This window comes from Stegostoma tigrinum, chromosome 14 (assembly GCF_030684315.1).
Source record: "Stegostoma tigrinum isolate sSteTig4 chromosome 14, sSteTig4.hap1, whole genome shotgun sequence".
NCBI lineage: Eukaryota > Metazoa > Chordata > Chondrichthyes > Orectolobiformes > Stegostomatidae > Stegostoma > Stegostoma tigrinum.
This window is the reverse complement of record NC_081367.1, coordinates 43,534,732-43,551,515: the sequence shown is the minus strand read 5'-3', so window position 1 is coordinate 43,551,515 and position 16,784 is coordinate 43,534,732. Positions and strand designations below refer to the sequence as shown.

General features: G+C 41.4%; 1 protein-coding gene across 6 annotated transcripts in view; it reads right to left on the bottom strand.

The window, feature by feature from the left end:
- The window catches only part of LOC125457741 (lisH domain-containing protein ARMC9), a 117,169-nt gene that overhangs the window by 83,677 nt on the left and 16,708 nt on the right, over positions 1-16,784 (bottom strand). For all 6 annotated transcript variants that reach the window (XM_059651109.1, XM_059651113.1, XM_059651108.1 and 3 more), the window contains 2 exons: positions 4,220-4,375; positions 1,024-1,116 (listed from right to left, as the gene is read on the bottom strand). In XM_059651109.1, coding sequence (XP_059507092.1) covers positions 1,024-1,116; positions 4,220-4,375 — 249 coding nt within the window. The remainder of the gene's footprint in view (positions 1-1,023; positions 1,117-4,219; positions 4,376-16,784) is intronic.

Sequence of the window (16,784 nt, the reverse complement as noted above, 5' to 3'; positions counted from 1 at the left end):
GTTGTGTGCGTACTGGCTGCTGCGTTTTCTACATTACTATCTACAGCCATTCTACTCTGTTCTTAACCTCTATATAAAATTAACTGGCCTTGCTCTACCATATTCCACACTAAAGGTTTTAATCCAATTCCTTTTTATCTCCATCAAAGGATGCAAAATCATTTAAATTGTCTGATATTCAGCATCATCTTGATAAGCAATAGAAAATGTCTAATCTCTGGTCCAGCTCAGGCTGATTAATTTTGTAAATGTACTCTAAAACTCTGTGCTCATCATCCAGACAATAAAGCCTGTTTCTTTCATTTATTGGTAGCAGCCATATGATTTCAAAGACTCACATTTCTTCTCGGCCTTCTATTCTGGAGCAAAATTGAGTGAAGCCTTCTTTTCAATAAATTAGTCACTATAAGCTTTGCCACTTATCTCTTAACAGTTTCCAACATGTTTAGTCTTCCTCTGGGATGACAAAAATTGTGTACTCCATAACTGGCCTTACCTATGGGCCACATGTCATTGTACCTTGGGCTGATTTCAAACTAGACCATTGCACACCAGAAGCATCTTCATCCCAATTCCTTTACTAAGTAACATTTTCAGCAGCTATGTCCATGAATGAAAATTTATAATGCAAAACAACTACATCATTTCTACTGATCAATAAATAGTGATAAAGGGAAATCGAAAAATAACCAAGGGAACTGTGGATGCTGTAAATCAGAAATAAAAACAGACATTGCTGGAAAAGCTCAACAGGTCTGGCAGCATCTGTGACGAGAAAGCAAGATCTAATGTTTCGGATCCTGTGAACCTTGCTCGTCTTTTGAGGCTCACCAGGCTCAAAACATTAACTCTAAATCCTACTTCCATGTTCGTTTATTACTTGCTTGCTGATCTTAAGTCATTGCAACAATAACGACAGTCATCCACGATACTTTTCCGTTTCCACCTCCCTCTCCTCCCTTTGCAGAGCTAAAAATATGAGTTGCAAGAACTATATGTTTCTATAAACAGTAAAAAGGATACAAATAAAGACAGCAGCTTTGGGGCATTGGTCACTTTCAAAGTTGCAGCCAGAAATTTTTGAAGTCTCATTTTCAATTCCAAAGACCATGAATCCTAAAGAGCAAATTCATATCATCAATGATTAGAAGAACAAAAAGGCAATACACAAACAGCTATTATTTTAAAAAATACTTTCAGTATAGAATTTTAAAAAGAGACTTGGCAACAAAATAGCAATTTTTGCAAGATACTCTTGCATTGAATGAATGAACTGGACAAGAGACTGTTACAGATGTAATATTCATTTCTTAATTTCCAACATTTGGTGAATGGGCTCTTTTCATAGCTGGTGGAAACCAGCAGCTCAGAAACCTGAGATCTTACCACAAACCTGCTTTCAACAATAATATATTCATTGTTGTCTTCCATTTTTACCTGGTAATCTTAATTACTAATGCATATTCAGGTATTTTCACTCAGCAGAAAGTCAGACAGGAAGAATTCAGTTCTAAAATCAAAGTTTAAGACTCACAATACTAAATTTCTGTGTAGCAAAATAGATTATGTAACTTTTGGGATTTTCTTCCATCCTCCACACACAGGGAATATAACCTACTTTGACTGATTCCTAGGAAACAGTGTGTTGAGTAGGCTTAGTAAAGTCTAAAACCAGAGCTCACTGTTTAAAAAGTAGAGATCCATACATTTAAGACAGATATAAGAAGATTTTTTTTCCCCTCAATTTTTTGAAATCTCTTCCTCAATAAGTGTGGGAATCGGCCAATTAGCCCTTCCAACCTGCTTTGTCATTCAATGTAATCATGGCTGAAAATCCAACTCAGTGCCCCGCTCCCTGCTTTCTCCCCCATACACTTTGATCAATTGACAACCAAGAACTATAACTAACACCTTCTCAAAAACATTCAATGTTTTGTCCTCGACCATTTCTGTGGCAGAGAATTCCACGGGCTCCCTACTTCCTGGGTAGGGATTTCTCTCCTCATCTCAGTCAGTACTCTTTAGACTGTGACCCCCAGTTCTGAACTACCCACTCCCTCCACATCCCGCAACAACCCGGTCATCAGGATGGTCCTAATCAATCCAGTCTCTCTCCACTCATCAGTCCTGCTATCCCCAAAATCAGTCTGATAAACCCTTTGTGTTTCGCCCCCTGGTGTGAGTGTCAGATACATAGGAATAAATGTGGAATAAATGGAACATGCCTTTACTCAACTCTCTGAGTTTTCTGCTCAGATTACAGCAAGACTAGACACATTCCATTGTCCATTTGGTAATCTTTTGCCTGAATCATTAGTTCTACACTTGATCTTTACACGACAGGAAACAAACAATTTTCGAAGCTGTAAATGACACAATTAACTTGGGGCCCTGATGGCTACAGGGAAATGATGATCTATCTTCGATCTCAGTAGTGATGAAAAGAACAATAGTAAGCATTTTCTTCTGCTAATTAATATGAGAAATGTTGTGCACTCAGTATCTTATGATGTATTTCGATCATCCAAGCAGATTAAGGTAACTGCAATATCATGCTTGGACAACAAAGATTTAATAAATAGATCACTGCTCCAACCGATACATTTCTCGTTCCACTTCCACTGTTCAGAACAGATTTTAAATTTAACCAGGGTGATAAAAGATCAAACTATATACATCTTAATCTATACCAGGTTTACGATTAGAAATAAAAAATCAGCCAGGCCACTTTAATAATAAAGAACAATACATTTATTCCAAATAAAACTGAATCAAATAAAAATGCAAATATTATTGACTGAGAAAGGATTAGTCAATGCCAATATATATAAGGTTTGTATTTTAACATTGCAAATTTAGCATGAAGCAAACATGGGAACAAATGAACGATGGTTTAACTACCCAAAGAACACATCAAGTAGCAAATGCTATTAGGACAGATCCTTCTAGATTTCTCAAAAATTCCCCAGACATTAGTGACACCACGGGTTATCAAAAAATGGTAACAACATGGGTAACAAGTGATCACAATGTATCATTTTTGACAATGCAACGTTGAAACTCCCTTTAGTCTAAAAAAATTGGTAATAATGAAAAAAGAAGTCTGAAATTGAGGGTTTAAATGAAGACTGTGAAACAGTTGCTGATTGTCAGAAAACCCTTCAGGTTCACTAAGGTCCTTTAGGGAAATAAATCTGCCATCCTTACTCAGTCTGGCCTACATGTGGCTCCAACCCACTGCAGTGTGGTTGACTCTCAACTGCCCTCTAGGCAATTATGGATGGGCAATAAATATGGCCTGATCAGTGATATCCACATCTTGTAAATGAATAAAAACAAAAAAAAACAAAACTGTCTCCCCAAAATGACAACAAAACTAGGTAGCAGGTGTACTCTTGTACAGTTGTTTGAAAGAAGCCAAGAACACAAAGTCAAATGTGAACTTGGGTCATGTATTAAATAGTATTCCCTCTCCAATAGGCACAAAAGATCCCATAGAGACAAAGGGAAAGTATTACTGTGCCTGGCCAGCGTTTATATTTCAGCAAACACCAGCTGAAACAAATTAACTTACTGTATGTCTAATTACTGATTTTGGAATTTGACTTCCCAAATATTAGTCGTCAGCTTTGTCTATATTTCAGAAGTGTTGCATTACTTGTAAAACTCTTTGGGACGTTCAGATATTACGCAAGTTGCTATCCAAATGTAAATATTTCCTTATTAAATACTAATTCACACAATAATGAAAACAGAAATAAGAATTAAAAAGACAATATGGCGAATGGAAATACAAACAAGTGCTAATCTGTATAAAGATTGTGCTCTTAATCGCCGCAAGTAATTATGACATTGCAAATTAATGTGGCTTTCAATTAGATTGCAATTTAAAGGTCTCCCAATTAGTATTATGCACTGGTACATGCCTAGTTTATTTCAACCGATCAGTGTAAATGTGATACACTGCTATACAACAACACTGAGTAGCATACAAAAGAATATGATGCTTTCTTTCTATCACCATGCCAGCAATGTTTTCATCAGTACGTGAATGGCCACCTTTCACAGGTCATGGTGAAACAAGGCCTTAGGAAATGCAATTTGTCATATCTCTTTTCATGGAAGAAAGCTGTCATCAAAAGGCAAAGAAATGGTTACGTATCTAGAAAGGTTATATGTGAGTAAAACACCATTATCTGATAACTGCAGAAATTCATACCTGAAAAAGCTCCTTAAAAGAGGGATGCACAGTGGGATTGGGGACAAATGGAAGTGCATAAAAGGGCAAAAATTCCGTTGTCTGACTCAATGCAGCACCTCTAGTTTCGAGATAGCTTTTGAAATGTGATGTTCTTTCATCCACATCATCTTTGTCCTGTTAAATAGAAAGCAGCATTTGAGAGATGAACATCTGTTCAGCAGATTTCAAATTTTGCTTCTACAATCTTCTATTTTCGAAATTCCTTATTTTTAAGGCTTATTTTACTTCCAAGACAGTATCCCAAATCTCCCAAGAAACAAACTACTTATTTCCCCCTGATTTTTCCTTTCTCTTCTCACTCAAAAGGTACATGAAGGCTATAAAGGCTGTCACATAAAAATTGAGGAAAATATCTTCTAAGAGGACCTAGTAATTTGTTTTTGGCGATCACGTATTACCTTTTGATGCCTTGTATCGCAATATATCTTTATTTTAAATACACCAATCAGACAAGTAAATTTCAGTATAAATATTCAAACGTCCATCAAGATGGCATTTTCTGCCTATCAGAAAAGATAGGAAATAATTGCACAAAATAGAACAGGGAGAATGTGGCATCTGCACTTAAGAAGGACACTGATGAGGGCTCATCCACTCATACAATATGGGTAGAACTCAAAAACAAGATGGGCGCAATCGCTCTGATGGGATTATACTACAGGCCCCCACCACCCAACAGCCACTGAGGCATTGAGGAGCAAATACATAGGCAGATTATGGAAAGATGCAATAAAAACAGAATTGTCATAGCGGGCGACTTCTCCTATATTGACTGGGAGTCTGTTACAGCAAGAGGCCTAGATAGGGCAGAATTTGTTAAGTGCATCCAAGAGGGTTTCTTGAAACTGTATGTGGTTAGTCCAACTAGAGGAGGGGCTATACTGGACCTTGACTGGCTAATGAGCCTGGCCAGGTGACTGATTTTTCAGTGGGACAGCATTTTAGAAACAGTTTCTTAAGTTTTAAGATAGGTACTAATAAGGCTGTCAGGACATTGTAACAAGATACTAAATTAGGGCAGAGTAAATTATATCAGTATCAGGCAAGAAATAGGGAGTGTTAATTGGGAGGAGATGTTATCAGGCAAGTCCACATTTGACATGTGGGAATTGTTTGAAGACCTGCTGAGGAGAGTTCAGGACCAGCTTGTTACAGAAAGAAGGAAGGACAAAGATGGCAAGGTGCAGAACCCTTGGATAATGAGGGAGGTTATCAATTTAGTCACAAGGATAAAAGAAGCATATGTAAGGTTTAGGAAGCTAAAATCGGGAAATCGGGCAGGGTCCATGAGGAGTATGAAGCAAGCAGGAAAGAACTCAAGCAGGGAATTAGGAGAGCAAGGAAGGGGTCATGAAATGACCTTGGCAAGAATGGTTAAAGGCATTCTATGCATTAATTAAAAACAAGAAGACAACTAGAAAAAAAGTACAACCACTCAATGATAAAGGAGGGAATTTGTGCTTGGAGGCAGACAATATGCGTAAGATCTTAAATGAGTGAATACTTTGCATCAGTATTCACCCAGGGGAAGGATATGGAGAACAGTGAGATGTATGTGAAGCATGCTAATACGCCACGTCATTTTGAGATCAGGAAAGAAGTGGAATTAAGTTTCTTGAAGAGCTTTAAGGTGGATAAGTCCCCAGGGCCAAATGTTATCTATCCCAGGTTTTGAGAGAGGCAAGAAAGGTGTTTTCTTGGGCTTTGATCAAGGTCTTCGTATCCTCATTAGCTACTGGAGAGGTCTCGGATTACTGGCAAGGAGCTAATGTTGTTCCTCTATTCCAGAAAGGAAAAGGGGATAATCCAGGAAACTACAAGGCGGTGAGTCTCACATCAGTAGTTGGGAAGCTACTGTAGAGAATTCTTAGGGATAGGATTTACACACATTTTGAAAAGCATGGCCTAATTAGGGACAGTCAGCATAGCTCTGTGCAGGGGAGGTCAATGTCTTATTAACCTAACTGAATTTTTCAAGGAGGTAACAAAGGAGATTGGTGAGGGTACAGCAGTGGATGTGGTCTGCATGGATTTCAGTAAGGCTTTAAATAATGTCCCTCATGGTAGGCTCATCCAGAAGATTACGATGCACAGGATCCACAGTGACTTAGCTCCGTGGATTCAGAATTGTCTTGCCGCTAGAAGCCAGAGGGTATTGTGGAAGATAATAAGGTGTAGAGCTGGATGAACACAGCAGGCCAAGCAGCACCATAGGAGCAGGAAAGCTGACGTTTCAGGCCTAGACCCTTCTTCAGAGAGGTTGCTTTTCAGGCTGGAGGTCTGTGACTAGTGGCGTTCCACAGCGATCCATACTGGGATGTTTGCTGTTTGTGATATATACAAACGACTTGGATGAAAATACAGATTGGTGGGTTAATAAATTTGTGGACAATACAGAGATCGATGGGTAGTGTAAAAGGTTATCATAGGATACAGTAACATATAGATCAGTTGCAGATAAGGACAGAGAAAAAGCAGATGGAGTTTAATCTGGCTAAGTGTGAGGTGCTGCACCTTGGGAGATCAAATGTTAAGGAAAAGTACACAGTTGATTGCAGGACCCCGAATCGCATTGATGTACAGAAAGGTCCTGGGATTCAAATCCATAGCTCCCTGAAAGTGACCACACAAGTGGATAGGGTGTGAAAGACAGCAAATGTCATGCTTGCCCTTAGTGGTCAGGGAATTGAGTGTAAGAGTCAGGGTGTCATGTTGCAGCTTTATAAGAGTTCAGTTAGGCCATATTGTGTTCAGTTCTGGTCACCACATTACAGGAAGGATGTGGAGGCTTTGGAGAGAGTACAGAAGAGGTTTACAAGGATGCTACCTGGTTTAGACGGTATGAACGATAAGGAGATCCTATAAGAACTTGGGTTGTATTCTCTGGAGTGATGGAAGCTGAGTGGAGACTTGATAGAAGTCCATAAAATTATGAGGTGCATTGATAAAGGTTGACAGTCAGAACCTCTTCCCCAGAGTTAAAATACCTAAAGTCAGGGGATATACATTTAGGTGAGAGGGAGAAAGATCAAAGGAGATACAAAGGTAAGCTTTTTTTTAAACACAGAGAGCGGTAGGAGTGTGGAACACATTACCAGGTGTGGTAGTGGAGACAGACATCCTGGATGATAGGGGCATTTTAGACACTTTTAGATAAGCACATCAATATGCAAGGAATGGAGAGATATGGGTCAAGGGCAAGCAGTTAGTTTAATCTGGTGTCGTGTTTGGCACAACATCATCAGGTGAAGGGCCCACTCCTGTTCTGTACAGTTCAATGTACGATATTCAGCCAAAATTAGAAGGAAATTTGGCAGTTTGGAATATACCATCCCTCATAATGGCATGCATAATGACACAAATTTCAGATCTTAGATAAACAGCCTATCATGAATGATTTATCAGGGTCGCATAGCAAGTAAATAGACTCTTTGGTCCCACTCATCCAAGCCAACTAGATATCCTAAATTAATGTAGTCCCACTTACCACCATTTTGCCTACATCCCTCTAAACCCTATCTTTAAACTAATCTGTTGCAAGAAATACTGAACCATAAGATTCTCCAAACCACTGGACATCACAATCAACTCATATAATAATATGCATTTGTACATGCACAAAATGTCAACAAAAATTGTTTCAAATGTTCTCTTATTTTGGATGTGAGTTTGCTCGCTGAGCTGGAAGGTTCGTTTTCAGACGTTTCGTCACCATACTAGGTAACATCATCAGTGAGCCTCCAACGAAGCGCTGGTGTTATGTCCCACTTTCTATTTATCTGGTTAGGTTTCCTTGGGTTGGTGATGTCATTTCCTGTTCTTTTTCTCAGGGGATGGTAGATTGGCTCCAAAGCAATGTGTTTGTTGATGGAGTTCCGGTTGGAATGCCATGCTTCTAGGAATTCTCGTGCATGTCTCTGTTTGGCTTGTCCTAGGATGGATGTGTTGTCCCAATCAAAGTGGTGTCCTTCCTTATCTGTATGTAAGGATACGAGTGATAGTGGGTCATGTCGTTTTGTGGCTAGTTGATGTTCATGTATCCTGGTGGCTAGCTTTCTGCCAGTTTGTCCAATGTAGTGTTTGTCACAGTTCTTGCAAGGTATTTTGTAGATGACGTTTGTTTTATTTGTTGTCTGTACAGGGTCTTTCAAGTTCATTAGCTGCTGTTTTAGCGTGTTGGTGGGTTTGTGGGCTACACTGATGCCAAGAGGTCCGAGTAGTCTGGCAGTCATTTCAGAAATGTCTTTGATGTAGGGGAGAGTGGTTATGGTTTCTGAGCCCGTTTTGTCTGTTTGTTTGGGTTTATTGCTGAGGAATCGGCGGACTGTGTTCACAGGGTACCCATTCTTTTTGAATACGCTGTATAGGTGATTTTCCTCTGCTCTGCACAGTTCCTCTGTGCTGCAGTGTGTGGTGGCTCGTTGGAATAATGTTCTAATGCAGCTTCACTTCTCCCACAAACGAAACTGCATTAGAACATTAGAACATGATTCCAACGAGCCACCACATACTGCAGCACAGAGGAACTACGCAGAGCAGAGGAAAATCACCTATACAGCGTATTCAAAAAGAACGGGTACCCTATGAACACAGTCCGCCGATTCCTCAGCAATAAACCCAAACAAACAGACAAAACGGGCTCAGAAACCATAACCACTCTCCCCTACATCAAAGACATTTCCGAAATGACTGCCAGACTACTCGGACCCCTTGGCATCAGGGTAGCCCACAAACCCACCAACACGCTAAAACAGCAGCTAATGAACTTAAAAGACCCTATACAGACAACAAATAAAACGAACGTCATCTACAAAATACCTTGCAAGAACTGTGACAAACACCACATTGGACAAACTGGCAGAAAGCTAGCCACCAGGATACATGAACATCAACTAGCCACAAAACGACATGACCCACTATCACTCGTATCCTTACATACAGATGAGGAAGGACACCACTTTGATTGGGACAACACATCCACCCTAGGACAAGCCAAACGAAGACACGCACGAGAATTCCTAGAAGCATGGCATTCCAACCGGAACTCCATCAACAAACACATTGATTTGGAGCCAATCTACCATCCCCTGAGAAAAAGAACAGGAAATGACATCACCATCGCAGGCAATGACATCACCAACCCAAGGAAACCTAAACAGATAAATAGAAAGTGGGACATAACACCAGCGCTTCGTCGGAGGCTCACTGATGATGTTACCTAGTATGGTGACGAAACGTCTGAAAACGAACCTTCCAGCTCAGCGAGCAAACTCACATCCAGAACCTCAACCTGAGCTACAAATCTTCTCAAAACTCGCTAGTTCTCTTCTTTCAAGCAAATATTCTGCAGTAATAACTTATTTTCATCAACCAATGCATTTTTATCAAAATTCACATGATTTTAACAAAGCATGAGCAAAAAGAGCAAATTATGATGATGCAATTCGATAAAAATTTACAGCACTTACTCTCAATCATTCCCTATTCTGATGAAATATTAAAGTTGTTAAACTGGTCTTCAATATAATAATCCCTCAACTGTTATGTAAGCAGACCCATTTCTCCTCCCATAACCAAACAGAAATACAAGCTGTACTATAACATTACATCTTTTCATTTACAAAAGGTGGTATTTGATAGACAAGATACCTCAAGAAATTGATAAGTAGTGACAATTGCTCAATTAACAAATATGTTACAGTCATATTGTAAACATAGATCCATATAAATACCAGCTACACCTTTGTTCTTATGAAAAACATGCAACATAGGATGAGTTTGTGTGTGAACTTCAGCGATAGAAATTGTTTGAATAGTTCCTGTGAAGGCAGGGGAACAGGGAAGAAAAGTTGTCATTTACTCTATGGGGGAAGGTTAAACAAACAATCTATCCCGTATTCTGCATCTACTAGGCAAAAAAGACAAATCAACAGGATGTATCTATCAAGATAATGAGATGTGGGGCTGGATGAACACAGCAGGCCCAGCAGCATCTCAGGAGCACAAAAGCTGACGTTTCGGGCCTAGACCCTTCATCAGAGAGGGCGATGGGGTGAGGGTTCTGGAATATATAGGGAGAGAGGGGGAGGCGGACCGAAGATGGAGAGAAAAGAAGATAGGTGGAGAGGAGAGTATAGGTGGGGAGGTAGAGAGGGGATAGGTCAGTCCAGGGAAGACGGACAGGTAAAGGAGGTGGGATGAGGTTGGTAGGTAGGAGATGGAGGTGCAGCATGGGGTGGGAGGAAGGGATGGGTGAGAGGAAGAACAGGTTAAGGAGGCAGAGACAGGTTGGACTGGTTTTGGGATGTAGTGGGTGGAGGGGAAGAGCTGGGCTGGTTGCATGGTGCAGTGGGGGGAGGGGACGAACTGGGCTGGTTTGGGATGCGGTGGGGGAAGGGGAGATTTTGAAGCTGGTGAAGTCCACATTGATACCATTGGGCTGCAGGGTTCCCAAGTGGAATATGAGTTGCTGTTCCTGCAACCTTCGGGTGGCATCGTTGTGGCACTGCAGGAGGCCCATGATGGACATATCATCTAAAGAATGGGAGGGGGAGTGGAAATGGTTTGCGACTGGGAGGTGCAGTTGTTTATTGCGAACCGAGCGGAGGTGTTCTGCAAAGCGGTCCCCAAGCCTCCGCTTGGTTTCCCCAATGTAGAGGAAGCCACACTGGGTACAGTGGATGCAGTATACCACATTGGCAGATGTGCAGGTGAACCTCTGCTTAATGTGGAAAGTCATCATGGGGCCTGGGATAGGGGTGAGGGACGAGGTGTGGGTACAAGTGTAGCATTTCCTGCGGTTACAGGGGAAGGTGCCGGGTGTGGGTGGGGTTGGAGGGGTTCCACTCCCCCTCCCATTCTTTAGATGACATGTCCATCATGGGCCTCCTGCAGTGCCACAATGATGCCATCCGAAGGTTGCAGGAACAGCAACTCATATTCCGCGTGGGAACCCTGCAGCCCAATGATATATCAATGTGGACTTCACCAGCTTCAAAATCTCCCCTTCCCCCACCGCATCCCAAAACCAGCCCAGTTCGTCCCCTCCCCGCACTGCGCCACACAACCAGCCCAGCTCTTCCCCTACACCCACTGCATCCCAAAACCAGTCCAACCTGTCTCTGCCTCCCTAACCTGTTCTTCCTCTCACCCATCCCTTCCTTCCACCCCAAGCCGCACCTCCATCTCCTACCTACTAACCTCATCCCACCTCCTTGACCTGTCCGTCTTCCCTGGACTGACCTATCCCCTCCCTACCTCCCCACCTATACTCTCCTCTCCACTTATCTTCTTTTCTCTCCATCTTCGGTCCGCTTCCCCCTCTCTCCCTATTTATTCCAGTTCCCTCTCCCCATCCCCCTCTCTGATGAAGGGTCTAGGCCCGAAACGTCAGCTTTTGTGCTCCTGAGGTGCTGCTGGGCCTGCTGTGTTCATCCAGCCTCACATTTCATTATCCTGGATTCTCCAGCATCTGCAATTCCCATTATCACGGATGTATCTATCAAGATCTTTTTGAAGCAGAGCACAAGGCTATGAATTGACAGCAAGAAGCACTGATGTTTCCTAAATGCTGAATAGCTCTTCTTCCCACAGGTCTGCAAAAGGTGTTACATGATTTTGATACAGTGACAAGCAAGGTGATATATTTCTTTGTTAGAATGATCTGTGACATGCAGTGGGAAACGAAGGTGGTGATGATACCAGGCCTTGTCCTTCTAAGTCAATGGTCTCCAAACTTTTTCTGCAGAACATCACTTATTAAATTTAAGTACAACCCATGATCTTGAAGTAAATATAGAATATTGTTGAATTTCAGTGCTATATAAATTTTAAACCAAATGTATATATTATTCATGCCTTCTGTCCTCTGGTCGCCAAGTCCCAATGTGACATCTGTGCCTGTATTTTAGCAGTGTCTTCAAGGCTGGGTTGTAATTGGAGACAGTTCTTCATAAACCGTTCATCAGATGGATATCTGAGAGGGCTGCAATAATTGGGCTTGCTTATCCTGATTTGACGGAACACTGTCAAAGTCAGCTTTCACTTTAAAAGGATGATTGGATTTAGTAGTTCTGTTTACAAATCCCCAAAAATCACTGCCCACTGAGCTGACTTCAGCTCAACATAACTTTGCACAGTAATTTTCTCCGAATCAATTCCACTCCCCTGTAAATCAAAAGCCTGGTGGAATTTGGCCACCGGCACAGTCAAATTTACTTGAAGGAAGAGATTTGAGACAAACACGATGATTTGCTCCATAATATCTCTAATTCCTAAAACCGCCTGTTGAATTCCTCTGCTAACGTATTCAGTTGTGCACAGAAATTTTAGAAATGGAACTATTTTTCTTCTTTCTAGTGTTTTCTCCATTTCAGCATTTTATTATTTAACTGAGAGGATCACATGCCAGTTTCAAACTAAGTGTATTCAAAGCTAATTATGTACGCTAAGTCTCTGCCCTTTCCTTCAGTTCACAGTTCATCTTGATAGTTTCGATGTTATGGCTGTAAAGAACCCAAAGTTGAGCAACAAAGCACTGTCTGACAGCTCACTGCAAACTTCATTCTTTAATTTAAAGCATCAGATTTGCAGCTCCTTCCCTCAAATTAACCACCTCCCATCACCATAGACAGCACTGAGTTCATCAAATAAGAATTTAAACAAGTGGTATTGAAGTGTTTTTGCTCAACTCAAGTTTACAATCTTAACAACGACTTCATTACAGGAGAAAAATCCATAACTTTAGTCACTGATGCTTGCTGTGGATTATACAGTGATGACTGACCAAATAGGAGAAATCAGAATCATTTCTTCAAAATGCACCAAAGCCAACATTAGTACCAAGCATGGCTGGTGCACCATCTGCTGTCGTGGAAATCTGCTTCTTGACTGGAATATTTTTCTCAAGCACATATCTTTTTGAATTTGATGCTGGGTGAGAAAATTCTCCTTAGTTGTTACAGCCTGAAGAACCATGTGCACAAAAGCAATTAGCTAGACTGTGTCATGGTGATGCATTCATCAAACTGCAGTGAGAAGCATCCATAGTCCTTCACATTGTGCTGGGTTTGCCAAAAGTCATCTTCAGACACAGATTCCATTCATCTTGTTACTGCGCTAGCACCAAGTGATATGCTCTGGATTGCTGTTATTATTTCTTCTTGTCTATGAATAAGGAGTCAGAGCTCACAATCAGTGCTTCAATGATTACTTTGCCGTCTGTGAATGAGCTTTTGTTTTTTGCCATAATGTGAAATGGTGTTTCAGTGCAGACCCTGCCTTTTACTGTTTATTTAGGAAAAAATAAATTGCTGAACTTTATAAATGCCCTTCAGTTGGTCAATTTTCTTTGTCTAAAGCATCCTTCTCAAGGGAGAGCATGCCTTGCATTTACCATGCATTGTTGTGTAGTGGCATTCCAAATTTCCCTTTTCACTTATCAAGATACTTTGATAACACATAAGTCAAATGCTTTCTTCTTTTGTAATTTTGAGTAGAACTTCATTTTAACATTCCATATTTTAGGCTTCTTTTTAGATGGTATAGGCTCATCACTCATCATTATTACTTCACCTTGCTAGTCATAGCGTCACTTGCTAATGGTCATTATTCTGGTACGCTTTTGGATCCACGCTTCTGGTAAACCAGAACGCTGCCAGCTGCTCGCAAGTGTGGAGATATCGAAGGTCACCACCATTTGTTTCCACGGCCTCTGGTTTGTGTTGCTCTGATATTAATTGACAGATCAATTGTAGAGCCTCTGACATTTGATAACACTATCTGCCTGCATTTCTTCAGGGTGCGTGCCTGACAACTGATCTCACCCTAATCCCATTACATAAATAACTGATGGAAAAAACCCGCAGTCCTACAGGATATGGGCAAAGGAGAGGGACTAGTTGAGCTGCTCTTGCAGAGAGTCTGTATGGACATGATAGGCTAAACAGCTGCCTAGAATTTAACAATGTAATATACTGGCTTCACACATTAGTTCATAATATATCTATTATTCATTTGTTTACATTGCTCCCACGAAACTTACATTACCCTGCAATGATGGTCCAACTTAACCAAGCTGACATCCAATGCAACAAAATGGCAAAGCCCGTTCAGAGTATCTACTTTCTTCTAGCCTTGTAGCTTCCTGATATAGAGATCATGCTATGGCATGATGATCAATATGTGTGCAGTGAGGGAACGCAGGGAAGTGGTGACATCGATTGTCAGACACGCATAGTGAAGGAACATGGATGAGCAATGAGATCAATTGTGATAGACTCTATGATCAATCTGTCAATATGATGAGACATGAGAAGTTGTTGGCGGATAGGATCAGGGTAAACCCTAAGGCTTTCTATAGGTATTTAAGGAATAAAAGAATGATGAAAGTAAGATTAGGCCCAATCAAGGATAGTAGTGGTAAGTTGTGTGTGGAGTCAGATGAGATAGGGGAAGCGCTAAATGAATATTTTTCAACAGTATTCACTCTAGAAAACGACAATGTTGTCGAGGAGAATACTGAGATACAGGCTACTAGACTGGGTGGGATTGAGGTTCACACGGAAGAGGTATTAGAAATCCTTCAGAAGGTGAAGACAGATAAGTCCCCTGGGCCGGATGGGACTTATCCTAGGATCCTCTGGGAAGCCAGGGAGGAGATTACCGAGCCTTTGGCATTGATCTTTAACTCGTCATTGTCTACTGGATATGTGCCAGATGACTGGAGGATAGCAATGTGGTTCCCCTGTTCAAGAAGGGGAGTAGAGACAACCCTGGTAATTACAGACCAGTGAGCCTTACCTCAGTTGTTGGTAAAGTCTTGGAAAAGGTTATAAGGGATAGGATTTATAATCATCTAGAAAAGAATATTGATTAGGGATAGTCAGCACGGTTTTGTGAAGGGAAGGTCGTGCCTCACAAACCTTATTGAGTTCTTTGAGAAGGTGACCAAACAGGTAGATGAGAGTAAACTGGTTGATGTGGTGTATATGGATTTCAGCAAGGCGTTCGATAAGGTTCACCACAGTAGGCTATTGTACAAAATGCGGAGGAATGGAATTGTGGGAGATATAGCAGTTTGGATCGGAAATTGGCTTGCTGAAAGAAGACAGAGGGTGGTAGTTGATGGGAAAGGTTCATCCTGGAGACCAGTTACTAGTGGTGACCCACAAGGGTCGGTGTTGGGTCCACTGCTGTTTGTCATTTTTATAAATGACCTGGATGAGGGCGTAGAAGGATGGGTTAGTAAATTTGCAGACGACACTAAGGTCGGTGGAGTTGTGGATAGTGACGAAGGATGCTGTAGGTTGCAGAGAGACATAGATAAGCTGCATAGCTGGGCTGAGAGGTGGCAAATGGAGTTTAATGCAGACAAGTGTGAGGTGATGCACTTTGGTAGGAGTAACCAGAAGGCAAAGTACTGGGCGAATGGTAAGATTCTTAGCAGTGTAGATGAGCAGAGAGATCTCGGTGTCCATGTACACAGATCCTTGAAAGTTGCCACCCAGGTTGACAGGGCTGTTAAGAAGGCATACAGTGTTTTAGCTTTTATTAATAGAGGGATCGAGTTCCGGAACCAAGAGGTTATGGTGAAGCTGTACAAAACTCTGGTGCGGCCACACTTGGAGTATTGTGTACAGTTCTGGTCACCGCATTATAAGAAGGATGTGGAAGCTTTGGAAAGGGTGCAGAGGAGATTTACTAGGATGTTGCCTGGTATGGAGGGAAGGTCTTACGAGGAAAAGCTGAGGGACTTGAGGCTGTTTTCATTAGAGAGAAGAAGGTTGAGAGGTGACTTAATTGAAACATATAAAATAATCAGGAGGGTTAGATAGGGTGGGTAGGGAGAGCCTTTTTCCTAGGATGGTGACGGCGAGCATGAGGGGGCACAGCTTTAAATTGAGGGGTGAAAGATATAGGACAGATGTCAGAGGTAGTTTCTTTACTCAGAGTAGTAAGGGAATGGAACGCTTTGCCTGCAACGGTAGTAGATTCGCCAGCTTTAGGTACATTTAAGTCGTCATTGGACAAGCATATGGACGTACATGGAATAGTGTAGGTTAGTTGGGCTTGAGATCGGTATGACGGGTCGGCACAACATCGAGGGCCGAAGGGCCTGTACTGTGCTGTAATGTTCTATGTTCTATGATTGCATGCATTGGAAATCATTGTTCTAAGTGATGGGGCACGAGTTTTGGAGGTAACGTCAAAGAAACTTTGGGCAAGAAGCTACACTGAATTTTCTTGACAACTGCACTAGTAATGAAGGTAATTGATAGGGTGTTGATCAAGCCGGCTGCTTATCTTGGATGATGAAGAGATTGAGTGTTGTTGGAGGTGCATTCATTTAGGCAGGGGAGAGTATCCAGCTCACTCCAAAATTGTATCTTATAGATGGTAAAGAAGCTTGGAGGAGTCAGAGGATCAATCACCCGCAGCCTTTGATCAATTCTTGCAGCTACAGTATTTTTGCATCTGCTTCAGTTGATTTTTTTTAGTGATTTCAGTCACCAACATTGTTCAT